This window comes from Plectropomus leopardus, chromosome 10 (assembly GCF_026936395.1).
Source record: "Plectropomus leopardus strain MGB_pleo_1.0 chromosome 10, ASM2693639v1, whole genome shotgun sequence".
Classification (NCBI taxonomy): domain Eukaryota; kingdom Metazoa; phylum Chordata; class Actinopteri; order Perciformes; family Serranidae; genus Plectropomus; species Plectropomus leopardus.
Genome location: NC_142185.1, coordinates 20551671 through 20563813, shown reverse-complemented (window position 1 = coordinate 20563813; position 12143 = coordinate 20551671). Strand labels below are relative to the sequence as shown.

Below are 12143 nucleotides of genomic sequence, written 5' to 3'. Positions count from 1 at the left end.
TCTGAAAGGAAGGCAAATGTGTGCAAGATAAACAGTGTGCCTGTTAAACTGAAGGGGGGAAAAAAATAAAAACACGTTGAAAGTATCCATCGACCGAAAATCTGAAATGAGGCCAAAGTGACTGCAATGATCCTACAGGTCTTTTTCCAATAACAAAACAGTAAATGCAGCTTGAAATAATTATATCTTTGGTATTTATGCGACAAGCTTGAAATAATCCTGCAACTTTTATGCGAACGTGTGTAATTTCGTCCTCAATGCTCCTAGATAATTACAATTGGTTGTAAATGAGCATTTGTATATGCAACTCTTCTTAACATCACAGGATACACAAAGTAAAGGCTCGTTAAAGCAAGTTTAATCAGTGAATATGTGTAGAAAATACATTCCTCATAATACCACGATCGGTCATTTTTAAGAGAAAGAAAAATAATAACATTTAAATGAGACATCTGACAACACGGACACCATTTTTGTTTTAATAATCAGGTTTTTAAAAATGATAACTGCTCAAAGATAACACTGGACTATTTTGCATATCATTGACGCATTGAACTGGAACTGGAAAAAAATATATTTTAATGTGGGAGTATATTCTTCAGGTATAATGAACAATTCATACACGCACAAAATGTATACAAGTCTCGTAAAAGCGGAAAAAAAATTGGACCTCGGGTTATGGCAATAATAATAATGATAAAAATAATAATACCAATAATCTGTCGTAAATACCAGGATATCCACTGATATTTTAAACATAATGGTAAATCATACAAAAAATAAAAAATATGAGAGCATATATATACTCATAATGTACTGTAAATTCATGCAAAACGTGTGCCCTTGTGTCCTTTTTTTTTTTTTTAAAAAAAAGTGGAGTAGCTGTCATTCTAACATTTTTTTAAAAGCAAATAGACGCAGACAAATGATAACTCAACAGTTATGCAGCTGCAAAATGAAATGAAATGAAAGAATGGCACATTTACGCCAATAAGCCCCCCAGCAACGCTAATGTAATATCTGGAGCGTGTAGAGGCAGATTTCAGGGGCCTGGAGCCTTCAGATAAAGATCGAAGTTTGTATTAGAAAGGTTCAGATTACAAAGACACGAAGCAGAATTAGATTTATTTTGTTTGTCTTTTTAAAACACTTGAACATGACTTGTAAATTTAATTGCCGCCTGGAAGACACTCGAGTTATATCAGTTACACTGGCCGTTTAGTGAAATAAATAATGCATATTAAGATTAATTTATTAACCTATTTTCTTAAGAGAAACTGCAGGCTGTACTGTTGAATGGTTTAGTTAAAAAAACAACAAGGGATCTTAGACATCAAACAATTTACAATGTGTTAAACGTCAGAATTTGGGCCACTGTGCACTTGGAATTAAAATAAAAATGTAAACAAAACCTGTGTTGAAAGGCTTTTTACTGCACTCAATGATTTCCATGCAGGGTAGATGTTAAATTTGGCTGAACTCTGCATTTCCAACATGCATCCAAAGCTGCAAGTCTGCCCTCATGTGGATACACCGAGAAGCAAAGTGAAACACCCTACACAGTTGGTAATGTAATTTCACTGTGGGACATGATGACAACCCAATTAAACGCTTAATGAAACTCAGTTTTCTAATTGCCTTTTTGGGAAATAATTGTAGATGTGATGCATCATAAATGAAATAAACATTAATCCTTCTTTAAACTGATTTTTCATAAAGGATACTGAAACACTGTGATGACTTCAAAAACCAAAGTAAAAATAATCATTGATGATCAATAAAGCCACTTTTTTCGTGTGCAATCAATCGACTAATTAGACAAAGGCTAAACTACTCATGTACTCGGCCTGAGGTGCACAAATACAGAAATGTTTCATTTGCATTAATTAAAGATCGAAACGCGCCTTTTTCGCCAATAACTGGAAATCGCTCCATTGCGGAGCAGATTTAGAGGCATCAACACCACATTTTGCCCTTTAAGTAGCCTAAACTAAAATCAGATAAACTTGAATTATTACTTATCCGTTCATGTGGTGCTCCTTGTTTGAATATCCTCGATTGTATCCAACAGACAGCTACCATATTAACTGGCCCAAGATGTCAAGAGGAACGAAATTATAAACGGGTTGAACAAAAATCTCTTGTATTCTCCAAACATTTGTAGCCTGGAGTGGAACTACTTTGAGACAGGAAAATGCATCACAGCTCCTGTGGTCAGGGGGTTGGGACACCAAAGTCCAATAGCCCCCTATTTAGACATTTACAGCTATGTTTATTATACTGTCTAGACGGTTCAAGGTTTAGTAAACAATCCAGTGTTTGAAAACAGAGGAAATACCGGGACTATACAAGCCTGCGAGCACCAAGGATCTCCAATGATGGATCTTCGGAAAAATACCTCTTTTTCTCTTGTTATTTTTCAAGGACTTGGTTAAGTTCATGTGACAAGGTTCGTGACTATGATATAACATTTGTCGTGTCTACTTTATTTCACACCACAACGTGCATTACATGCGTCTCATATATGGACATTACACAAGTAAGAAACCTACATATGGTTTATATAAATAATTTCGCGCTTTTCTGGAATATTTGTTGCCAATAACGCGAAAATATGAGAACACAAATAAATAAATGCAGGAACTGTTTAAAAATGTAGCATCTTGGTTTTGCCAGAGTTTTGCAAAAAATAAACAGGATGATGTGGATCAAATATGCAGGAAACCAGTCTTTAAAATGTGTGTATAGGTCTTATTTTGCTTGTGTGTGTGTGTGTGTGTGTGTGTGTGTGTGTGTGTGTGTAGTGTGTGCAACGACTATGTCAGGTATCAGAATAAAGGATTCCCAGTGAAATACTGTAAGCGGTCGCGGTTGAGCTTTTTCTCTTTCATCCTTCTGTTCTGAAACCAAATCTTCACCTGCCGATCGGACAGGTTTAACATCCGGGACAGCTGGAGCCGCTTCTCTTTGTTAATGTACACGTTGAAGAAAAACTCTCGTTCAAGTTCTCGGATCTGGTATTTGGTGTATGGACACCTCTTCTTCCTAGACTTGGTTGATGAACCTGCACAAGAAAGGAAAACGTAAAAACACTGAACATCAAGCGTAAAAAATAAGACCAAAATGCAGATTACAAGTTGATACATGTATTTATTTAATAAATTATTTATGCATTATGGCCTATCTCTCTCTCTCACACACACACACACTCACACACACACACACACACAGACATATACTGCGAGAAACAACAGCGGAATTTGCATTAAACTGAATTTACACTGCACTGATTTGTATGCACAGGTTAGTGTATGGACTATTGCATCTCCCAAATGTGCTGTTATACTTGCACAAAATTACCTATAAACCGATGAAATAAACTTTAATATAACGATTTTCTTCAATTCCACATCAATACAAATCACCTCCAGCAACACGGTGATTTTATCAGACACAAGGCAACCTTTAAAGTATGGTTAACTTAACGGTTTCCCATTGTAAATACCTTTACAACCGTAAACTAAATCTTATAGGGATATAAAAGCTTTTGCCTGCTTATAAAGGAGCCACATAACCCTGGTGGTGGACACAGTGCAGCCCAGACTCTCTATTGTCTAACTTGCACACCTTATATCCAAAACAAAGAGGGGGAAAAAAAACCCAAAATTACTCACTCTGTTGGTTGTTCTTGTCGCCGCAGTTGGATGATGAGTCCTCCTCGGCGCTGCCGCCCGGGTCAGCTTTGTGCTGCTCCAGTTTGGTTAAAGCCTGGTTGTTATTCGCAGTATCTCCGGGAGCAGCAGTCTTTTGTTTTGGGAGCTCCGCGTTGGGCTTGTCCGGGTTAGGAGTGTCCAAAAACTGGTCGAAGCCCTGGGGGAGCACCCCATTTCGGCCGACACCGGTGAAGAAATTGCACGGCGAGCTCGTGCCCCCGTGGTGCCCGTAAAAGGACTCGTTTTTGAATATCACATCCGCCCTGCTGCTGGAGGACTGGATCAAGTCCCGGTGCATTATCTCGTCCGTTGAATAGTAAGACGCGTAATTGCCCCTGTAGTGCCATTTGCTGGGATGGTCCAGTCCATAGTCCCTAAAAGCGACCTCTCGAACAGGTTGGACTTGGGTTATGTTAGGAGAATATGGGAAATTGATCTGACATGAAGTCGTCTGCGGTAAAAAGGAGGAGACTGATGTAAAATCGGGCGTCGAAACGTAATAAGTACAGCTCGGTAAATACATATTTGACGCACAGCTGCGATCATCGTATTCCGTCATATCTCTTCTTCCCTTTTTCCTCTTTGCAACAGAGGAGAGGAATTGGCAGCTTGACTGTGTTAAACTTTGTCCATCTATAGCACCACAGGCGCGTGGAAAGACCCCGCCAGGGAGAAAAAATCGGAAACGTAGGCAGACCTGCAATACATCTTGATCGATTCTTGAGGTAATTGTGTCATGTGATCCAGCCAAGAAATTACCATACATCAATATCAGTCATTAAAAACTGTCCGGAGAAACTCATGTGAGCGCATACAAGAGACTTCATTGGCTCCCTGGCTGCAGAGGAAACTCCTCTCCTGCCTTCTTGCCCTATAGCTCACGGAAAAAAAGAAATTTGTGAACCACCGATGGAATATTTAATTGAAAGCTTTACAGCATCGTCTTCAGTGTATAATGACACGTAATGACAGTCGCACGCGCTCAATCGTTAATACATTTGCGCACTTTGGAGACTGCACAGTGTTTGTAGCAACAGTTAGGTTGGAAACATTGAAGCTGACCTCCGCATTTGATGCAAAGCTTGAGGAGAATGGCACCAGTGCCACCGTGCCTGCCTGCACACTCGCTGCACAGGCAAACTAGAAGCCTGTGTGATTCACAAGCGACTCATTAACTCGGTTTTTATGCAAATAAATTTAAGGCTTCATTGCATATAATCACTGCGCACCATGATGGTTGGAAGACATTTAGATACACAGCAGGAAAATACTTGATGTAATTGTCAAATACAATTATCCTGGCCTGCAGCGTGCTGCAAAATAGACTCAGGCGCCACAAAATAAGTAACAAGACCACAAAATGACTGTGAATTATTGTGTAAATTACACAGCAAAACATGCAAACAAGCCCATGTGTGCCTCAACTTTAAAATCGGGTTGTATCAGAAGGCTAAAATATCATATCCTGCGTGGTTTTTCACAAGTTACACCTTAATAATAAATGCAGATGGATGCGCGTAAAAACAGCCAAATAAAACAGCCTACGGTTTGCTATTGCAAAATGCAGGAATGTTGATTTTGGATGCCACAATAAACATAAGCTAAGTCCATTGCAAGAAGGAATCACTGAGCACATTCAGCATTGCCAAGTCCAAAACAACTGGCTTTGACCGTCTGCGGTCGAGGTGATGTCCACCAAGCATTCACCAGCAAGCCTCTGCACCCAAATCATTTTATTGCACGAGGGCAGCCATGCCTGCAGAATTTAGGCCCCTCTGTCGGAGGAGAAAATGGGGTTAAAGCACTGCTAAACGGATACACATGCCTTCAAACCTCCATCAGTATTTTTGTTTGTGCCTGTGAGTATGATTTTTATTCTTCGTACTTTATTTATTTTTTGTTAAATTTTATTTTGGTTTGTAAGAAAGTAAAGGTAGTGAAATATTTAAAGAAAATCCTGCATTTTATGTTTTTTGCAGGCTTAATGCTTGAAATTTAACACACAAAATTATGATTAAAATTGTGTACCTTCACAGTCCTAAGGCCAGTGTTGCAGAGGACAAACAGATTCTTCACCGCTTAAAGCCTGAAGGTCACACGCAATGTGGAAGCAGCTCAAAGGCGACTGGGTTTATTGTTATTGGGGGTAAAATCAGCTCTGTGGCCGGGTCCTCTTTTTAAAACCTTTATCACACTCCACTTTGAAGCCCCTTGGCCTCTTAACACCATAGAAAACAAAATTTGTACGATTGTACAAAAATTGGGGTAAATACAACATTTCTGAAGCTAGTTCATCGGACGCACAAGCAAGAGAACAAACCCACACTGCAGTTATCACCAACAATCGACAATATGCAATTAAATGTTAAAAAAAAAATATGAAATGAGCGTTAAAGAATAAAATTCTTTAAATTCTCTGGCAGATAAATATACAAAGTTGGTGCGACCTGTTGCTTGACACTTGTGTGACTGTTTTTTATATTGTGGCCTTTTGTTTTCTCAATTTATCTGTTATGTGGCATTTTGAAATGTGTATTCCTAATTTCTGACATCAGTATTGTTTCTATTGTTATAAATGTTATTACTCGGCCCTTTTGCACTAAAAAAGACGAACATTTCATGTTCTAAGCTAATTGACATTTATAGGCTAAAGAGATCACACATTTCCACTTCAAAATTTCACATTTAAAATTACATATTTTTAATTAGTTAAAGCATCAGTTAAAGTTTCAAATTTTGAGGCACAGAAACTCAACTGAATTCAACTGAAATTGTCGTGTTGCTGCGACGATTTTGTTGTACGTAATAACAATTTTAATACTACAGCTTTTCCAAATGTAAAAGAGAGGCTACTTTAAAAATGCTTGTATAGTTAAAGTTATTCAAATGTCTCCATAATTTGTATGTTCTCACAAAGAAGCGTCTTTATGTTAATATTGAGGGAATGCACAGCCTAACTAACTAACTTGACCTTAACTTTGTTTTGGCGCCCCCACTATCTTGAGGAGCTATATGATGCTGTCTGGCTGCGTTTGGCAGTAAAGCAATAAAGCAACAAAAACTGCAGGAAAAAGGCTGCGTATCTGACGCAAAGAAAACTCAGTGTGGCCGTTCAAAACAGTCTGAGCAATAAAAACTAATAGTAGGTGAAACATGTTGTGTGGGGAGGATTTTACTGACAAATCTCGAGTTGGAACACAACAGGCCCGCAGCATATAAATGTGTGTGAATGACGATTGTGTGCAAAAATAATGTATTGAAATAAGAGCAAGGTTGCGCCAATAATGGCAACAGCTCTACAAAATAAAAGCAAAGTGGAAAAAAACTCAGATCTGTAACAGACACTGATGAAAGAACTTTACTGGGTTCAAAATGTTACTCTGACTTTCATGAACCTTTAGACTGACTGCAGTGTTCTTGTTGCAGTGATGATGACGTGATAATGATGCAATGGGAGGGTCCATTGATGGATTCACTCTCATGCAATATTTCACCATTATTCTGAATATTCTTGCAGTTTGAGACTTGTGACCTCTAACTTTAAACTCTGTCAATTCTCAACCACAATGTGCACACAAACAAAAGTGATTTGGTAATTATATAAATTAGTAAATAAAACAATGACCTAGCTATGTTACACACACACACACACACACACACACACACACACACACACACACACACACACACTCGTTTACATCGCTTGGAGGCAGTTTAGGAGCTAAAAGTGCATAAAATATCACTGAAAAATTAAAGGATGAATATATGACTTCTGAAAAACACCAGATCCATTTGTTCACAGCCACAGTTACCTCCCACTGACATGTGGAGGTTTTGCCTCTCTGTGAGTCAGTGTGTGTGAGCTGCTGCTACTGCTGTGGTGAATTTTATGCGTCAGCGCTGTGAAGGTAAACTATAGTACAGACACAAAAGAACTTATACAAAATATACAAGTTAAAGTTAAAAAAAATCAGTCTGATTATAAAAAATATTCAGTCATAATAAAGTATAATTTGAAGTATTTGCGACTGGAATTGCCGAGAAAATAAAGGATGATAACGACATAATATTGCCGAAGCAGTCTCTGATTGTACCTGAAACCTGTACCTTAGAATTCTTTACTTCTGAAGCTGCTTGATAATCATAAAGATTCATTTATTACAGGAATGAATGTATGCAGACTAGGACGCTTCACTTGAAATAAGTAGAAGATTCTTTCCTAAATATATATATATATATATATATATATGTATGTATATATATATATATATATATATACTGACAGTATAGTAAGCAGGGCCTACGTAAATAGGCATCAAATACTTCATTTCATGCAAACACGATCGATTTATAACGTTAGGATCATTCATTTATCTTAAGTGAAAGGTTATAACACGCACATCCTATACACTGATCTCTCCACCGCTGCTGCAGCCAAGAATAACATGAAGGTCTCCAGAGTAAACCCTCTCGACTTTTTTTTTTTTTTTTTTTTAAATCATCACTTAAATTTGGTTAAAGAGTTGCAGGGTATTGACACCTATTGCATATTAGATATATTGATCACCTGTGAGCGACTGACTGAATGAGCATGAACACATTACATATGCTTGAAGCCTACAGGTTAAACTCGTCATTCAACAGACTGCCTAAAACATGAAATCATGCACATGATGCACAATAACTCTTCTTCAGGTCATTTAAAAATGATCTTTATTTACAAGTGTATGTATCTGCAGGTTGCGTCCATTTTACAAAACCCGTGCCGTGCGTAAAACGATTGCGGGGCTATGCATTTTCTCATCATAACATGCGTTCTGTGATAATTTATAAATATGCTCAATCCAAATGAAATATTTAAAACAGTCTTTCATTAATTATGTATTTTAAAAAAAAGATTGGATCTACTCAACTAGAGAGATAACGAAGCACCTGATGTGTGTTTGTGCGGGATATTTACGCACAAAACTATAGGTCTGACTAAAAAAAACAACTGTTATTTTAATGCAGTTATAATGTAGTTCAAACTTACATATTCAGAATGAATTGTATCCACAATACTTGTTTTTCAGGCGTTTAAAGGGGAGACCTTAAACATACAAAGAGGCGCAATTCTTCTCCACAGACGCGACTTTGAATGCAACCATGAAGAGCACAGAACGATGTCACTTTGCCCATTTAATCAAATTTACAATAACGTGGGGGGGGAATCAGGCGTTTAATTGAATAACAACAATTAAGAAATATACATGCAGTTATAACATATTTTTGCAAAACTTATTTGTTAATGTTTTAAGCGTCCGTAAACATGAACTTGACTGTTTGCTTCCACATTATAGGCCCACACCACATGCGCAGGCCACCATACAAAATACATTAACACATATAGAACCATATCCCTGTTTAAATAGGTCATAGATTAAAAACTTTTGAGCTGGATGAGAAACAATTACGTGTAAATGTTTATTATCCGCGGCTATAGGCCGTCAGGAGCAGGGCCTTTACTGCGCATTTGGAGAATCTCAATATTAGAAATGACAAATTAGGGAGAATCGAATATATCTTAATCTGCAACGCATTTTTATTCCTATTAATATCATTGAACTTGGGGCTGGATAAAACTGTAGCCTATTACGTGACAGGAATATAAACATTTTATACATATCTATAAATACAAGTCCGTGCCACAAACTGAGAGGGCATGTGATATGATGCAACTTTCATAGTACAACATTGTGCGCTGCTGCTGGTCATGATCAAGTCCAAAGGTCATCAGTACGCAGAGAACGCGTGTTCGCGCATCATCAGCCGTTTCTTTTTCATCCTCCGGTTTTGAAACCAGATTTTCACTTGTTGGTCGCTCAGATCCAGTCTCTCTGACAACTCTTTTCTTTTCTGTCTGTTGATGAATTCATTCGTCATGAATTCATTCTCAAGTTCAGCCAGCTGTGGCTTGGTGTAAGGCTTTCTCTTCTTTCTGGTTTTCACTTGTGACGAGCACCATGGGGCACCTGGAGAGGGAGCAGAGGTAGAAACGAGTTTTATACTTTAAATTAACACCAACCTCAGGAACAGGAGGACAGACTGAGGAGAAGTAACTGCTCCCAGTGGTACTGTGCTTATAGCGTGGCTCTTACAAAAATAAAAATGGTTTTATATCATTTTAATTCATATTAGAGGGCTTGCCTACTGTACATATAGGAAAATATGCCTGATATTACCACGAGGCCCAGGCACAGTGGCTTATGTAAGGATATTATGGGAATATTAAAATAATAATGATGCCACAGGAGATAGCAACTGGCTATAAAATAGCCATACAGTCTCATGAACATCTGGCTACATGATGTAAAATATAAGCCCTTTATTTTATGTGTGCCTCACATTTTTTGGTTTGAGTCATTGCTAATATTTTTAATACTAGTTTCGGGAGTGGCACCTTGAAATTGCGTAAGACACGCACAGTGACAAAAAAGGCTTTCTGTTCTATTTCCATTATGTCACACATTAGATAATAAGGTCTATTTATGACAATATTCGTCAGTGTATATTGATTATTCTCATAACAATGTGACAGAAGATCATATTAGGCATATAAGAAAAAGCACAGATGTGCTTAGTCCCTTTATCATAATAAAATAGTAGAAGAAACAAAACAGGCTACTTTACCATCTGCGAAAGTCGTCCTGGAGCATGTGTGACTAGACGATGCGTGAATGGAATTCTGTTCCTGTTTGGCGCTGTTCACATTTAGTGCAGCAGAATCCGGATCAAGCTGGGCCGCAGCACCGTGAGATCTGCTCTCCAGGTCCGAGTATCCACTGGCGGCCCCGTGCTCCCCGGCAGCGTAAACCTCCTCCCGCCTGCCAGACACCTCCGTCTTGTGGTTTGTGCCCTGAAAGCATCGCGCCGACTCCTCCAGATGCGCCTTGACGTGGCCGCCGCCGCTACTGGAGGAGTTGGTATTTATAGAGACCGAGTTGGACAGAAACGGCGGACAGTAGCCTCCAAAGGCGCGGCTCTGTGGTGGTGCTGCTGGTCCAGACGTGCACGAACTTGAGGAAGTCCACGGGAGCGTGCACACCTCTCTCCTGTTGTACGGGATCTGGTGCAGCCCGGGTATGTGCGCTCCATTACCCCGCAAGTTGGAGAAATACAGCGACTCAGGGGGAGTAAAATTCAGCAGAGAACCAACATAGCCGGGATTTAAAGGATTCCGCTCACACATTTCCATGGAGCTTTCCTCAAACGCTTCTTGCAAGCCTTTTAGCAACTCCTGAAGAATAAAGGGTAGGTAATTGTTGATTTGTTAATACGGCGTCACGTGATATGCAAAAGATGTTGTTCCGCCCCACCCTTGCTCCCAGTATACTGCAAAGCAAAAATACTCCATGAGGAAATATTTTGGTATTGGGTGGGTGGGGGGTGAAGTTAAATTCTAACCATCTGTGTAGTCGGAATATCAGAGGAATATTTGGCTTGTGTCAGTTTCACTGTCAGGGGTTCTTATTTCAAAAACACATGCGTGGGATTTCTTTTGGTATTATTGTGCTGTGATGAAGAACAACAAGGTGACTCGGTGGACTGACTCATATAGTGCAAGCAGCACCTTAAATGCACCACAGGAGACCCGAGACAATGCACGCCCGCATCCGTGCTTATTATTATCATACAGAATTTTTGGGGATGTAATGTTCAAATGTTTGTATGTTTTTTTGCAGCGGCAGAAAATATAGTCCATTAAAGCAAAGTAGATGCTCATGACAAGCAGTAGTGGAGAGAGCATTTAGATCCTTTTCTTAAGTAAAAACACTAATAGTACCGTGTGAAAATACTCCGTTACAGGTAAAACTCTTGCACTGAAAATGGTATTTAAGTAAAAGTAAGTATAATCAGGGAAATGAACCAAAAGTATTCTAAATAAAAGTACCCAGTGCAGAAAATCTTTAAATCTTTAAACACACACACACACACACACACACACACCTCAAAATTATTAAAGAAAACCCAAAAAACTATATATATATATATATATATATATATATATATATATATATATATATATATATATATATATATATATATATAGACAAAGAAACACCCCAAAACTCAATTTTAAAAAAAACAAACTAAAAATAATGAAAACAAAATAACACCCTTTAACACATTTTTTTTTTTAAACGGGAAAAAGACTTGTTTATCAAAATAGTTGGCAGTTAATTTTCTGTGACTGACTGATTAATCAATAATTTTTGCAGCTGTAGTTGTATAAACTCTTTGGTAATTTGATTATTAACAAAACATTCATAAACGCTTATGTTTTTATGCAATTATCTTAATTTTTTAACTAAGTGCTAAGTAACTAAAGCTGTTAGAAAATGTATTAAAGAAAAATACACAATATTTCACTCTGAAATGTAGTGGCGTTTA

General features: G+C 38.2%; 2 protein-coding genes across 2 annotated transcripts in view; both read right to left on the bottom strand.

The window, feature by feature from the left end:
- Positions 1–343: 343 nt before the first annotated feature.
- hoxd11a (homeobox D11a) lies at positions 344–4376 on the bottom strand. Its single transcript, XM_042495092.2, has 2 exons — positions 3675–4376; positions 344–3064 (listed from the first exon to the last, which is right to left on the bottom strand). The coding sequence occupies exons 1-2, from the start codon at positions 4270–4272 to the stop codon at positions 2829–2831; spliced, it is 834 nt and encodes a 277-aa protein (XP_042351026.2). The 5' UTR covers positions 4273–4376; the 3' UTR covers positions 344–2828.
- Positions 4377–8017: 3641 nt separating this feature from the next.
- hoxd12a (homeobox D12a) overlaps positions 8018–12143 on the bottom strand; it is a 30459-nt gene continuing 26333 nt past the window's right edge. The window contains exons 3-4 of the mRNA XM_088083875.1: positions 10383–10989; positions 8018–9724 (exon numbers count right to left, since the gene is read on the bottom strand). Of these exons, the coding sequence (XP_087940001.1) occupies positions 9486–9724; positions 10383–10989 (846 nt within the window). The 3' untranslated portion in view covers positions 8018–9485. The remainder of the gene's footprint in view (positions 9725–10382; positions 10990–12143) is intronic.